Here is a 16,389-nt window from a genome sequence, read left to right as displayed (position 1 = left end):
AGCACAAAGATATCTCCAGAAGAATGCATGAAGAAAAAAATACACATGGAGGCATGTGAATACATTATCCATTAAAAAAAAAGTGATTTATGATTTGCAAAAATTTCACGCAAGCCTTTGATGATTAAGCGTATCTATTTGGTCATGTCCCCCAAATACGTGTAACCGACACAACCCTTTCTTCGTGTGTCCCGTGTAAAGATTGTCCATGAGGTGTCACAACTCAAATTAAACCTTGATCCTAGGCTTCAGAAAAAGTCATTCGTTATTAAGACTGTTGGAAATTTGCAAAATGGCAACTGTCATTGCATTTAGTAAAGAATCTTGGATCTATTCTTACACGGGATTTTGGAGCGAAAGTAAATGTATTGTGTTTCTATTCGTGTCTTGATTATTTTCTTTAATCACTCACTTACCCATTTATTGAGCTCTCCCTGTGGACCAGGCTCTCTGCTTCTACAGGACGGGTACTGGAGCCAGTTCTGGTCTACCAGAAAGCTACTTAATCCTCAAAGGCAAAAATGGAAATCCACAAACATCTTTTCAGTGAGGACTTTTATCTTCTCTCTCACCACATTATTTTTTAAATCACAAAATCGTTGATGTGTTTTAAATTGATTCATTTTAGATTCACCAAAATTCTGATTGCCTTCTGATTCTGTTGCTAATATAAATTGCAAAACTGCCTAAAGGTTGGGTTGGATTGTATTGGGTAGGAAGAGAACGAAGAGAGAAGCAAAACTCCAAATAATACTTAGACTTCAAAGTCACTCTTTAATAGGGTTAACCAGCACCATTGTAGGGATGCCCATCACCTTGCTGCTTACTGCAGTCTGACCCTGGTAAAGAAAAAAATTTGGGGGGGGGGTATATTTTAGTGCAGTGTTCCTCCAACTTGAAAGTGCATTCTCTAGAGCATTTGTTAAAGACATCACTGGAACCCTTCCCCAGGGCTTTTGACTCCGTGTGGGGAAGGGCCCACGATTTGCATTTTTTACCGGTGCTCAGGTGATTCAGATCCAGGACCACACTTTGAGAAATCCTCTGTTTTAGTGATCATATAGGCTAAATACAATGTAAAAAACGTTCTTAATACCGAGAATAGTCTGCAAAGGGCAGATTGGAAATCTCATTTATACATTTGCAAATATAAACTTGGCCTTGAATCCTATCCCTGAATTCTAACCCAGCAGGTTCCGGAAGGGTAATTCTAGCCCTGAGTGCTTATGGAATAGATGTCTTAGAAAATAGTTTTATTGTCAGGCACTGATAATGCCAGTCTTCTGGGTCCTGGTGAGGGTGGAGGGATGTGGGCTGTACAGAATGATCAGAGGAACCAAAACAACAGTCTTGGTCTCAATCCACCAACTTAAATATTCTCAGAACACATTCAATTTATGCATTTTTTTTTATCCAAATGTGTTTTTTTCTCATAAATATTTCAGAACAGCTTCAGGTGGTACAAAACTGCCAGAACTTCATGTTGAAAGCGTAACAATTTAAAATTGTTCTCTCAATGTCATAAAATTATGTGGATAGAGAAGAGTTTTGAGACATTTACAAGACTTGGAACCTCTTGGCGCTAAACGCTCAGTGTGTACGATTGAGGTTTCATCTTGAGCCACTTTCTGGTTTAGGAGGAGATGCAAACCAAAGCTGGCTAGGAGTGTCGTCTGGGCATTTTTGATTTTTTTTAAGCCTTAAAAGAACAACATGTCCTGACTCTGTCAGAGTGAAGCTTCTTGTGAACGTTGCTTTGGTGTGACATATTTACATGTTGATTTCTGTACCGCCTAAATATACAGCTAAGGGAGCGGTATTTTAGTCAGAGCATTACTGTCTAACTTGCCAGGCCTCCTGGGCCCAAGAGACATCTCTAGATACGTAGAAGAAGGGATCCAGTGACCTGCAGGGAACTGATTCACCTGGTTAGTGCAGAGCATTCAAAGTTTTGGGATCACAACCCACAATAAGAAATACTGTTATACTGTGGCCCAGTGCTCACACACACATACATTCCTGAGTACACATCTCTATGTGCACACATATAGTACGTATGTGCACATATCATTCGTAGACAAGTGACTGAAACCAAAGTTCCACAAAACGGTTCTTACCCATGCTCTGGGCAGGGACTCCTGATTAGTTCCTACTCTCTTAGATTTCATTAATTTTCGAAAACTGCTGACCAGGACGCACATATTTGACATCATAACCCGCTGGTGGATTGCACCTTACATTCCGCAAAGCACAGCTTTGGGCAAATTGAAGAGGAGAGCAGAGCCGTGGCAGTACCTGTATGAGAGACCTAGCCGCAGTCTCTGTTGTTTTGTGTTCAGGTGTGGTGTTGTTGTTGTGCATTTCTAACCGGTGTCCAGGGCCACACTTTGAAAACCCCTGTGTTGGAGTGATCGTATAGACTAAATACCAAGTGAAAGTGTTCTTTCCTTTGATTCTGCTGGCTGAAGTGCTTCCTGTAGGAAACCGCCCGTCCCCCCACCACCCTACCTGTATACAGCAGGAGGATGTCATTTCCAACAGGCATGAAGGTGGTGGCTTTGTGTCATGTTAGCAGTCACACATACCTTTTCTGGACAAAAGCCACCAAGTAGAAATATTTCTGCCTTACTTAATCTCAGATGCAAACAAAATGTGAAGTCTTAGAGTTCAGGGGAGGAATTACCCCAAAGGAAATCTCCAGTCTTGATTTTTTTATTTATTTTTGAGAGACAGAGACAGACAGCATGAGCAGGGGAGGAGCAGGGAGAGAGCTCCAGGCTCCAGGCTCTGAGCTGTCAGCGCAGAGCCCGGCACAGGGCTGGAACCCACGAATTGTGAGATCCTGACCTGAGCCGAAGTCAGACGCTTAACCGACTGAGCCACCCAGATGCCCCTGGAAATTTCCAGGCTTCAGTGTGCTCCTCATTGGGTTTCTCTAGAGAATTTACCAATCTTTGACACAGAAACAAAAATGCTATTTCTCTAAGTGTTGATTGGTGAGGTTAACAGAGTAAACTATATTGACAAAAAAATACAATTATTATACATGCAAGACAACTACGTTTATGATGATTAAAATGTAACCATCCATTTAAAACTTGTTGCCTTTAACTTGGTCATTTTGAAATCATTTTCAAGTAATACTTCTCAATCATATTTAAACCCTTTTCCTTTTAGAAAGTCAGTCTTGTTTGTTAGCAGTAAACCATTTAGCAAATTTTAATTTTACAGGCTACTCTGCAGAAGATAGCTTCATTTGATACCTTTGATATTTTGATTTAATTCCCACATGATTTATATTTATGTTATATTTAAATGGAAAGGATAAATAAAATGGAAAGGATAGTGAATTTAGAGGAATGAGTCTTGTATTCCAGTCTCCTACTTAAGACCTAAGTAATTGCAAGACAGTCCCTCAATCCCAGAGAGCCTCAGTGTTCTAATCTGTGAAAAGGAGATGATACTCCTTGCCTTTCTGGTTTCACAAAGTTGCTATGAAGATCAGACGAGAATTAATGTAAAAAAAAGTTTTATAAACCAGAAAGCATTATAATATTACTTCTATTTTTAAATCCCTTTCTTTCATAGTTCTAGAAAGGAAATAGTTTCTACCAAGAGACCAATTTTAATTATAGTGGCGGTTGAATATATCAATCTTGACCTTTAGTCTCTAAAATAGATTAAAAAGCCATTTCAGAGTCAAGAGAATGTGCCTTGACCTATAAAGACAATGAATAAGGTGACAGAATTATTCTTTTTCCTTCAGCTTTATTAGCATGTAATGGAATGACTGACTGGTTGATATTTACATTAAGAGAAAGTCCTAATTGTCCACATATGTGATACTCTGTTTGACCCATTGCATATGCATTCGTAAATGGGTATAAAAATCACATGTCCGGGGAGCCTCTCTCTAGCCCCCTGTAACTCATGCAAAAGACTCATTTCTTCTCATTTGGCTGCATTTCAAACGGCGGTTTATACCTTTTTGACATTATCACCCGCCCCTAAGTGGACCCTGTGCTCCAGCCAGCCTTGATTACTTGTACCCACAGTACCTGCGAGTGACCTAGATTTTACTGAAGACTTTTAGGGGCAGAAGCTGAGGATTTAGCACCACGTTCTCCAGAGCACAGTCACGCGAAGCCTCTTTGCACCACCTTGCCCTCCACAGTCGGCCCATTCTTCCTGCATCTGAGGTGAACGTTGACCTCCGTCTTCCCAGGTCCCCATCTTCTGTAAATCTCTTGACCCTTGAGGCTGGGAGCAACTTTGCAAAACAAGGGGCAATCCTGTAATAGTAAGGGGCCATCCATAATAGAGTATCACGGGAAATTATAAATACCAATTGTAAGTAATAATGGGGAATTATAAATAACAGATAAAATGTGTGTTGTTTTTTTTTTCCCGATTTCAATTTTATCTTTATAAGTATTTGCTGACTTAGGGAAAAAACAGTACAATATTGATCCCTTCTTTGAGCTTGGGAAAAAAGGATACAAACAAACTATCTCCTGGACCTCCAGATACTCTCTGACCCCTCTTCCCTCTCCCATTCTCCTTTCCTAAGGGCTTGGGTGAGACTTTCCTCTGAAGTCCTTTTTGGGGACACTGATTCTTGGCTGGGTATGGCACAAGCCTCAAGGTATCCCCGGCTGGTTGGAGACTCTGCACCTGTCCTTGATTCCAACAAGGACATTAGCACTAAAGTGACTGGAAAAGAGTTTGCCGCCTGGGCTTAAGGCCACACTTCTCTCATACTGTGTATCTATCCCCCCATCAGGTAACAGGTGTCCTTCTTAGAGGGTTTGCTCTCTTTTTGTAGGAGCGCCAATGAGGTTTTGTTGGTTTGTTTGTTTGTTTTCCTCTCCTGGATATGAAATACAGCACCTCTCTGGCCTCTTCCGAATTTCTGATCCTGATTCCTGAGAAATCAGGAAAGATTTCCTTCTCTGGCACAGACTGCCACAGATTGTGCATATTTGCTATACTCTCAAAATAATAGGGGTGTCCCCTCCCTTACAGAGTCCACATTTGTTTTCCTTCTTAAATCCATCACACAAGAATTAAAGTCTGTTTCCTGCCCTGTGGTCATGCCACTTTCTATACCAGAAGGAAAGTAGTTGGTATAGTCTCTAACTAGCACTCCGGACCTAGGGTGGAGAGCCATGTGCCCAAGTGAAGGGACCCCACTTACTCCGTTCCCTGGGATTCCATCTTTTGAGAATTCAACGTTTGGTTGGGGAAGCTGAGTGTTATACCTCTATTCACTTTACTTTTCCAGTTCCTAAATGGGAATGTGACACAATCCCAAATGATTTTTTTTTTTATAGCAGCTAGTGTCCCTTTCCTCTTTCTTCACCCAAATTCAGCTTCACTGACAGCAAAACTCATGGAAGTCCCTGTCGCTCTCTGATGAAGTCTGATTTCTCTGAATAGGCTTCACTGGAAATGACTCTCTCGGCAAGTTGTTCAAGCGGGTCTGATTTTTCACGCTACGCTCCATAATACCTTGTCACATGACACAATGGAAAGAGGTCTCTGTATCTTCCAGCTAACGTGTGGTCAGAAAGCAACCTGGCATGTGGGAGTAGGAAGTTCTCATTACCTGAGCTGTGACTCTTGGGACTTGGCCAGGCATTCTGTCTCTGGGCTGCATCTGAGGCTTTGGGACCACATACGATTCCCAGGGCTGGACAGCGCCTCATTGATTTTTCTGGCTTTTCCACACCAGAAGCCTGCCATCCCTCTGATGTTTCAGCAGCCTGTCTAAACACGGTGCACAGTCCTCTTCTCCCATTTCTGAAAGTATGTCTGCAGTTGAACTGGACCAGAGTTTCCTATCTCTGGCCGAGAACCACCCCCAGAGTACATTCCCACTCTCACGGGAGTCCTGTTTTAGCTGCTGAAGCTGGCGGGTCTGAAATAGTCCCTAGTATGTTGATAAGGATCTTCTTTGTCTTCCAGACTTTTTAGGGAGTCACATGCCCAGACTGGCTGTGTTGGACAGCAGTTTCTTACCTGCTCTTTCCCACAGGGAGTTTCTTGGCCTCATTCACCCCACTAATCTCACTTAAAGCTCTGAGGGCCTGTCTTTCCAGGCTGGATGTCTCTTCTCGGACGGAGCGTGCCGCCACTTGATCTCAGAAGAGTTGCCATAGTCTCTTATCTGATTATGAGACAGTAGTCCCGTGTCACCTAGCATTAGATAACTACAGAGAGGCGAGGTACTCTAGACTCACCTTAAGGATGGTCGTTCAGGAAGAGCTGCAACCGGGCACCTTTCGAACCTTCGTTCAGAGAACTGACTTTTCAAAAAATAACCTCATGCATAATTGCAGTCTAAAGCTTAACCGGCTTAAGGAAGAAATGGCAAGTGTTTGTTTACCATGCCCCCTTTTTAATGATAAAAAACAGCAACCTCCAATCCTTTCAGTCCTAAAGAAATTAAAGTTGCTGATTAATAAAACAAATGTAGACGTGGGTTTCTCCACCAGTATGACAGCTACATTCCTGATAACTTTTACCTTTCATCTAAACGTGTAAAACCACACGACACAGGTCATTTCATTTTTATTTACTAGACTGAAATCTAACCTTGAATTTTCCACACTCAAGCTTGAAAGGAAATGTAGGCAGTTTAGCAAATTGGAGTTTTGAGCGAATTCTTCATATAAGTGATCTAATGTCACATGAGGATTAGGCTTTTCAGCTGTTTTTTTTTTCTTAATGTATGCATGTGTTTTCTTTGAAAACAAGAACACTTACTGATGCCCTCGTAAGAGATGCAATACTGAGGTCCTTTATAGTTTTTCAGGTTCACATTTTAGTAAACTGGTTACTCATTACATTTACATTGCTGTTTCTGTCATGTGTCTTTTTTCACTTGTACAATATCACCTTCTTCAGTTTATTTCCAAGTATGCTGGTAAACTCTACGAATAGAACATTCCACCTGGCAGGGAAAACGCTTTAGAAGCCAAGTTACTTAATTTTGTGTTCTTAAAAAAAAAAAAAAAAAAAAAAAAAAAAAAAAATTAGCAGTGAAACAAATTGTATTACATCATCTTAGGAAGCATTCTATCTATTTTAAAAATATTTTTTTCTATAGTTTCTGACCTAACATTTTTGTCAGTATTCTATTTTATTAACTCTCAGGAGGAAGAACCAGTAACTTGTGGAAATAGCATAAAATAAAATTAAAGCTATTAAATTCCCAAGTTGTTTGGGAGAAAATCGGATTTAATGTTGATATAAATGAGACTGAACATTCTGTGGATAAAGTTCCACCAGAAAGAAATTGGCAAATTGATGGGGGAAAAAAGACTTTGCTATGGACATTGCTATCCGTTGTTTTTGTGCTGGTCGGGGCGGGGTGAAGGGGGATGTTGTGTGTTAGAATTTCAAAGCATCATTAATTTCCATAGCCGCTGTAAAGTATGAGTCAATTTACATTTGAAGGCACTAAATATTTTTTATAGCTGCTTATACTAAATTGTTGATTTGATCAGATGGTAGAAATAAAAATAACGTAATCAGTTTTCTTTCTCACATGTGATTTTTTAAAATTTAATTTCAGTTAATACCGTTGGTATAACCCAGTAGCCAAATACAGGGTAGGGTGTTCCGAACCTGAATTTATAGTATGTGTTTTGGGGCTAGGAGCTGAGCGATAGAGATCCTTGAATATGAAGTTATCAAGAGCACATCTCATTTGTTATTGGCACCTGCTACTTAATGAGGGTGTTCTGATGGCTCATGGTATGCTAAGATTACATGGAATCAAACTGTTTCTGTCCCTTTTCTTTGTCGACTCTGAATTCTTCTCTCTTCTATGTTCCATTTCTGCTGTCATTTCTAATAGCTCTGCCTGACCACCACTTCCTAAAATATAATGCAGGGACCATGATTACATTTTAGTGTTTATTCATGCTAATGACCCTCCACGTCCAAATTTTAATACAGGGTTAAGAGAGGAATGGATAGATGTAGTAGCTTTTGAACACTAATGAGGGTGTCTTTGTACATTTGCATTAAAATACTAATGCATGTTAAACACAAGATCTGCAGTGTAATTTTTCTTTGATGACAAAATAGAGCAAATATTAAATACTGTTTAGAGAGTGGTGACTACTCCACCTCTCGAAATCTGAAAGTCAAGACTGTTTCCTCATAGCTAGAAACTAGAGTCCACTGGGGTTCCTCCTCTTCGGGCCTCCATTCTGATTATAATTACAGAATGTTCAAAAAAGGTTTGCTTTTGTGATCAGACTTATTATTAGTGTGCATATTTTTATTTTATTCTCTGGGGGTGGCGGGAAGATGGGGGAAATACACATTTAATTGAGAGCTATTCATTAGCCACCATTGAAGGAGAAATTGAACTTTAAAGAATCTCAAAAATTCTCTGGTGAGCCGTTTATTACTATCTTGTCTTGAGCCCTTTTTTTAATGACATCTATTATCAGATTGAAATGGCGATTGAGACGCTGCAAAAGTCTGACGGTCTGTCCACTCACAGAAGCTCTCTTCTCAACAGCCATGTAAGTTGCCTCTTCTTCACGTAAACTAATCTCTTGCTTGTTCCGCATGTGTTGCTTGCTTCTAAATGCTTGTTTTATTTATTTACTTATTTATTTTGCTTCTTAACCTTCCTTTCTCAGCCCCTTATGATCTCTGTATCACTTAATGGCTCTTTTGTATAGTGGGATATCTAAAAATAATAGAGCCCCCAATATACTGCTTTACTAGGCTTTTGTACTGTTCTGGTACAGATATAACATTTCCAAGTTAATAACAAGCTGCCATTTACTTGTGGAAATTAATTAATGGGGATTTTAAGTATTTAAAGTGTTCTAGTTTGATATTAATTTACCTCAAAGCAAAGGCTTGTAATCCGCATCTTCTGGTCTGAAGCAAAGAAACAGTCGTGTCTACTTGTAAGACCAGTAACATTCTTTAAGTGGAAAAAGATTATTAATGCCAAACCCAGTAGTAAACTGTCTGAAAATGATTTATTTACCGGTAAGGCCTTATAAGGTGGGAGGAAACAGGGACCTAGATGAGCTCAGGTCCTGCGACCTACAGAGAAATGAAACTGGGCCAAGAGAAGAAGTGAGACTCTAGCTAAGCCATACATTTCTAATAATTGATATTAAACAGGATTATTGTTACTATGCCTTGAAGCCTTTGTTATCAGATGCAGCCATCACTTTAACACTGGTAAGTCTGACAAGAGCAATGACAGTTTTGTGAAACTGTAAAACTGGGGGAACCGATGGAAATGTCGAATAAAAATTAATTTTGTTTTCGTATTTCTGAATATATGGGGGAAAGTGAATAGACCTATGACTTCCATCTGTTTTAGACAAAGCTGTTAAATTAATATCAATGTACAATAGTACAGTAAGAGAGTCTTCCCTCCCATCTGACAACGTATTCTTAAATTTACAGATAAGTTGTTAGGATTTTTAAATTCTTCCCCATATTTTGTGACTGAAAAGTCCAAAATTGGATCACCCAATAAATCTGAAAACCTTAACTCACAGAAAATGTTTTCACTATGCTTTTTAAATCATTGCCTCTCCAAATGTTTAAATTTTTATATTCCAACATGACACTAAGTACTTTCCTTGTGTTTTACACATTTGTTTTTAGATGCCTATTGTGTGTTCTTTCTTTTTCAAGGGGAAGTATCATGGCAAATAAAAACAGGTTAGCCAATTTGGAGAATGCCTGCAATTTTGGTAAAAATTTTAGGTTGTAAATTTCAAAATAATATATACTTTGGCCTTTCTTTTTGAAACCATTTAAGGAATGTGATTTTTCCCCCCGCCTGAAAATTTGTATGCAATGTGTCACTCTTCTATGTGTTTCATAAGTATATCCCTGCTGTGTTAGCATGACTCTGTAGTTGTGTATAAAGGCTGATGTACTGTGTGTTAGTAGGATGTATGTTTTTGGGGGGTGGGTAATGACTAACTGGTGTTTGTGTTTTGAAAATGGCAATTAAAAATACTGTTCACTTTTAGTCAAAAATATACAGGGACATAAGAAGAAGAAGAAAAAAACACCTGAAGTTTTTTGAACTGTCAGGCTTCTAAGAAGCTGTGTTTTGTGATTCAGTTCATACCTCGTTTTCACTTGAATTGTATAGTTTAGTAAAATATGTGATGTTTAATTTTTACCTAAATTACCTCTATTTATTAATTAGTGTTTCATGACCAGTAACGTAGGTATAAAAACGTGGGGGGTTTTTGGTATATTTTTATTTTTGGATTTGTTTGAAACTTTTCAGATGTGTTGGGGTTTTTTGAAATTACCATTCTCTTGTAACTCATGAAATGATATTTAATGACCGGGCGCCTGGGTGGCTCGGTCCGTTAAGCGTCCGAGTTCGGCTCAGGTCATGATCTCACGGCTTGTGAGTTCGAGCCCCTCATCAGGCTCTAACTTCCGGAGACATTTCAGGATATACAGTGGGCTTAAATGTTGCTAATGCAGTGATAATCTTTCACTAGATGTCCTGATTCATTTTTATTACACGTCTGAGGTAGTTAAATTCATCTAAAGCGCATATATAGTCAAGTCTTTTGAAACACAAATGATTCTGCAGATGGCACAGAAACAGTAAAGAAAGGATCACGTTTCTGCTGACCAGTCAGGTTTCTCCCTGAACACGTAACAGGACCCTGTTGTTTTTCTGTCCTTGGAAATCTAGTGATGCTCCTAATTTTTGTTAGATTGATCCAAAAGCTGAAATAAGCTACTGCATGTGTTCTAGCTGATCACCACCTGCTAAGGGCATTTTAAGTTCTGTTAAGTTAATTTGTGGTGTTCAGTTGCAAAGAAGAATTCTGGTGGAAACGATTCTTTTATGTTTATTTTTTCTTAATTTACATCCAAGTAAGTTTGCATACCGTGCAACAATGATTCCAGGAGTAGATTCCTTAGTGCCTCTTACCCCTTTAGCCCATCCCCCCTCCCCCACTCCCTCCAGTAACCCTCTGTTTGTTCTCCATATTTAAGAGTCTCTTATGGTTTTGTCCCCCTCCCTGTTTTTGTATTATTTTTGCTTCCCTTCCCTTAGGTGCATCTGTTTTGTATCTTAAAGTCCTCATATGAGTGAAGGCATATGATATTTGTCTTTCTCTGACTGATGATTTTTGCTTAACCTAATACCCTCCGGTTCCATCCACGTAGCTGCAAATGGCAAGTTTTCATTCTTTTTGATTGCCGAGTAATACTCCATCGTATATATAGACCACATCTGCTTTATCCATTCATCCATCGATGGACATGTGGGCCCTGTCTATACTTGGGCTATTGTCGATAGTGCTGTTATAAACATTGGGGTGCACGTGCCCCTTTGAAACAGCACACCTGTATCATTCAGATAAATACCTAGTAGTGCAGTTGCTGGGTCGTAGGGTAGTTGTATTTTGAATTTTTTGAGGAACCTCCATAATGTTTCCCAGAGTGGCTGCACCAACTTAATGGAAATGTTTCTTAAAAATATGCTGTTCATATTTTAAATGTCAACAAACTATAAGTTTATCCTTTATCCCTCACTGTATAGGACATGATATGGAATTCTTTAAAGTGAACATGAATCCAACTTTGTGATGACAGTTTCCCGACTTACCAGTTTCTACTGAGGATCAGTTTCATGAGGCAAACAATTAGGAGAAGGGATCAATAATTTGTGCCCCATATTTACTAGTTTCTTTTTTTTTTCAATTTTTTTAAATGTTTATTTTTGAGAGAGAGACACAGAACATGAGCGGGGGGAGGGGCAGAGAGAGAGGGAGACACAGAATCCGAAGCATCCTGACTCGGGGCTCGAACTCACAAACTGCGAGATCATGACCTGAGCCGAAGTTAGATGCTTAACCGATTGAGCCACCCAGGTGTCCCTGCTAGTTTCTAAAGAGGCATCTGAATCATGATTTTGGAGCTGAATGTCTATTCTCATTGTATTTTGGAATATGGAATTGAATGGGTTTCTTATTTTCTCTTTAGACACTTGATGGCTTACAGTAATTCAGAAAATTCTTCTTAGGGTCAAAGCAAATAATCTCCTGTCGTTAGAATCCAACTCAATCACTTTGCTTTTCACCTTTCAACACATTAGAAGATGGAGCGGGGTGGAATGGGGTGCTGTTGAATTTTGTGTCTCTTTTTTAGGGTATTCTTAAGAATACTTAGTACTACTGGTCTGTTTTTATCATTATCTTGCTACTATCCTCCAGCTTGAAATGCATGTATAACTTCTCAATTTCATACCCTGTATGGCGCACCACTTGTAAACTGAGTATGGTTACACCGAGGGCTGTATTTTTTTTCCTATCATTGTCAATATTGACATATATTGTTAGTATTCACATAATGCCAATTATTTCAGTAGTAACACCATGCAGGCAGATAGTAAATATATATTGACAAGTTAAAGTCCCAAGAAAGTGAGGACTTTATACGTTTTGTCCCCTGACGCATCCCTGGTGCCTAGAACAGTGACGGATACGTGGGAGAAATTTCCTCAATATTTGTCAAATGGACGAACATAAGAAACAATAGAAGGGAACAGACCTTATCTTACCTTCCGTATTCTAAGTACCTTTGCCAGTCGTGTGTGCATTTATTTGGGGACTCCTGCATGCATTGTGTTATTATCATGCACGCCTCGGTCGGTTGGTATGTGAACATTGTTGGTAGAAAGTGGCTTTCTCCCTGCATACCACGTGAGTGAAAGAACATATTATCGCTCTATCATTTCCCCAGGGGCAACCTTCAGTGTAAGAGTGGACAACTTTCCCCACCCCTCCAAATAATTTAACCCCGCAAAAAAATATGAGCCAAGGATGCTCTCATTTATCTCCTTGTCTTTAGACTGGTGCTTTTGATTTAGCTTTATGGAATTCAGTCTGTTGCTATCATAATTTTTATTTAAATATTTCTGTTTCTTCATATTTTGTATGTGAAGATGCTGTGTATAGTCTGTCTCATGCACCAGAGTGTCACTGCAGACTCAAGGTTTACTTTATCCTCCTTCTCAATTGTAATTAATATAAATTGGCATTTAGTGATTATTTTGTATCCAATGTGAGATATTTTAGATGGTAAATATGAGTGCACAAATGTCCTTAAGTTAATTGTTCCCAGTTCCCACATAACGTTCTAGAACATGTACATTTTTTTAAATTCCATTTAGAGTATATAAAAAGCATTAGGCATTTATTTTACATACTTTTTACAACCTAGTAAACAGTTGTTTTATGATTTTTGCCAGGTTTAGCTACTGAAATGTATTCAGCTCAAAGCAAACCCTAGTTTTATACTCACTTCCCTTCAACTCTGCTGTATTGTAAATATAAGTTATGACAGAAATAAGCCCTGTCAAAATGCATATCATCAGTGAACTGAACTTAAAATGAATCCTAATGGATAATAATCCATCTGGGAAAAAATGCCAAATGTTACATTTAGATGTTAATTGGGGAATGCAATATGTATTTTTTTTTAAATTTGTCAATCAGTATTTCCCTTTGGGAAAAATAGGAACTGTTCATCTTCCTTAATCTACCCTGATTAATATAGATTAAATGCAAAGGTTGAAAGATGCAATTATCATGCCTTCCACTCTTACGTGAATTTATGTTGGTTCATTAGTAGAATAATCAAGTTTTAAAGATAAAGGTTAAAAGTTCCTGTGGTATTTTATGGGCTTTTAAAACTATAAATGTAAACAAATATCTTACAACGTTTTATAAAGAGTAAAAAAAAATTGTAATAGTTTAGATCTCAACTACTAAATGTTAAGGGTATTGAATTTTAGCGTCTTGTAACAGGCATGAACTTCCCTTGGGCAACACAAGAAGTGTATGCCTTTAGGTTACACTCAAAAACCAACTTGCTCGTACGATAAAATTAATCCTTTCTTATACTGTGTTTCAGACTCCAATATCTGATTTACAGTGCGATCACTGTGTCCAAACTGGAAGGTTAAATCCCGGCATGTAAAACGCACATTATAGTCCCCTGCTCAATCTCAAAATCTTATCTGGTAGCTCCAGTCTCTACTTCCGTCACGAGCTCCTAGGAGCACCACCCTTAGGTGACACGGGGCACTACCCTTAGGTGACACGGTTGTTAACAGGCTTCCTAGCTGGAAGAGTTACAGCCGCAGCAGTAGCCATCTCCCTCCTTCAGGGCTTTTTGCCTCCGTTCGACCTCCTTCTGCTCTTCCAAAGTGATGTCCAGCCTTCTGGCAACTTCCTGCGAATAAGAGGCAGGGAACAAAATGCACCTTTGCTTCCGTCAGAGTGGTAGGCGTCAGCACACCTCCTCTTAGGGAGGTTTTCACACCCGCTAATGATTATTTTATGTGTGTAAGCGTGTGGTGTGTGTAATAACATTATATACATATAGAAATACATATGCCCACAAATGCATGCGCAGACATGCATACTCACACATATTACAAAGGAACTCAGGTTTTTGAAAAACTGGTTTAGAAATGAAGAATCCGTATGAATGTGAAACTGTGCAAAAAGAACACTAAGTTTGCCAAGCGGTCCGTCCAGGTTATTTGACTTGCTTAGCTTTTCAGGGGACCATACCGCCAATCCAGTAAAAACTTCATCTTCTCTAAATTGTTCTTTTGGGCCTTGAGTAATATTATTTAGGCTTCCGAGTGTTTTAAGCCCACTTTCGCTAGAATTATCTATTTCTGTGGTAAGTTTTCTTTGACAAAGAATTGTCTGATTAACTCTTTTATATATGTAAACATACCTTTGGACCCAAAATATTTTATGTTTAACTTTCATATTTGCACTACTTTTCATTTTTATGAAAGGCACCTTAAGACCATACCCTACACATATTTTATTATTAGATTTGTTTTTTTCAGATTCTTTTATCTGTAAGACAGTGGTCTTCATCATGAAACATTAGTAAACTCTCATTTTTTTCAGATACCTGTCTTTACTTTTAATTTATGAAATATTGCAAGAAAACTAGTAAATAGTTAAGGCAGTTTACAGAAATTTTCCATTTGTATTTCATTAATTAAACAAATTGTTTTATTTGCTTTATATCTTTATTCACTTCCTGTATAGGTGTATGTTCTGTTCATTCGTAAAGGAGGGAATATTTGATTTTTAGTATTTTTTTTTTGCTACAAAATCATACTGTTTGGCTTTGACAACATGTATTATTGTATGAGGAAGCATAGATAATATATACAAACATACCTTTGGCATTTTTAACTTTGTTCCATGCTTGTGGATATGGGCGCTTTGTTAACTCATTTGCAAAATACTTGTTTTCCACAAAATATTTAGAGTTTTTATACGTTTCCCTTTCTGAGGATTATTTTTGGTGTTTCCTTTCTATTCCTTCATCTCCAGAAACTGAATTTCTCAAAGAATATTACTTTCTCTGTTTTATATTTCTATATTCTTTATATATTTAGAATACCAGTGGAAGGCCCTAACTAGTATATGCACACAAAGCCAGAGTTAGCACTTTTGGGCAATATGGTTCCCTAGAATTTCTCCGACACCGTTCAAGTGAGGTAACAATGCTTTCAGATTCCCGTCATCTTACTGAGGCACGTGGATGAAATCTATGAGGCAGGTTTGTATGGCCATATTTTGTGCGTCATCACCCTGCTTGTGTTCCTAAGCTACAGAATCTTAAAATTTAAAAAGAAAGGCCAGAGACATCTTGACCCCCCGTTGTAGGCAGAATACTACTCTGAGCCATAGTCCCTGGATTTCCCAAGCTTTTTGCCCCTTACTCTTTTATACCAAATGAATATGTGTAAGTGAACTTTTTCATGTGTCGTTTAGAATACTTAGAAATCATTGCCTCTGGAAAACTTCTTTACTGACAGTCAGGTTACAGATGACTCATCTCTAAAGAATTCTTTTTGACCTTTAATTTTTTGTCATTATGTAAATGAACATTTATTTTGTGTAACCTTTTGAAGAGGGAGCGTTGTATACATTATAGAGGCAACAGGTATGTTTAAATGTACATATTCATTATGCCTCAGTGGTTCGCAGAGAACTTCAAGTCTCCCTGACGGGAACATGAACTTTATTTTTAAAAGTACTCTGCTCTGTCTTGTAGGCTTGGTGGCCATATTTTCTAAGCCAACATCAGTATGAGTTTAATGACATGATTTTAATTAAACATAAGCATCATGTAGGAATATTTGAAATTAAAATGGTTCTGGACAATTCAGCTGTCAGAGTTAAAGGCAGTAATTCTGAAAATGTTTTTAATACCAGGAGTCTGAAGGTTCAGGTTCTGAGTTTGTTCACAGATCTTAAAATAAGTAAGCAAAATGGAGAAATGTTTTAATATATTTGAGTGTCCATATTA

General features: G+C 38.4%; 1 protein-coding gene across 12 annotated transcripts in view; it reads left to right on the top strand.

The window, feature by feature from the left end:
• The window catches only part of RFX3 (regulatory factor X3), a 292,672-nt gene that overhangs the window by 198,068 nt on the left and 78,215 nt on the right, over window positions 1–16,389 (top strand). For 10 of the 12 annotated variants that reach the window (XM_058695807.1, XM_058695803.1, XM_058695812.1 and 7 more), the window contains one exon: window positions 8,469–8,543. The exons of the other annotated variants lie outside the window; for them this stretch is intronic. In XM_058695807.1, the coding sequence (XP_058551790.1) occupies window positions 8,469–8,543 (75 nt within the window). The remainder of the gene's footprint in view (window positions 1–8,468; window positions 8,544–16,389) is intronic. 12 annotated transcript variants of the gene reach the window in all.

Source organism: Neofelis nebulosa, chromosome 12 (genome assembly GCF_028018385.1).
Source record: "Neofelis nebulosa isolate mNeoNeb1 chromosome 12, mNeoNeb1.pri, whole genome shotgun sequence".
Lineage (NCBI taxonomy): Eukaryota > Metazoa > Chordata > Mammalia > Carnivora > Felidae > Neofelis > Neofelis nebulosa.
The sequence above is the reverse complement of the archived record's forward strand: the minus strand, read 5'-3'. Positions and strand labels throughout refer to the sequence as shown.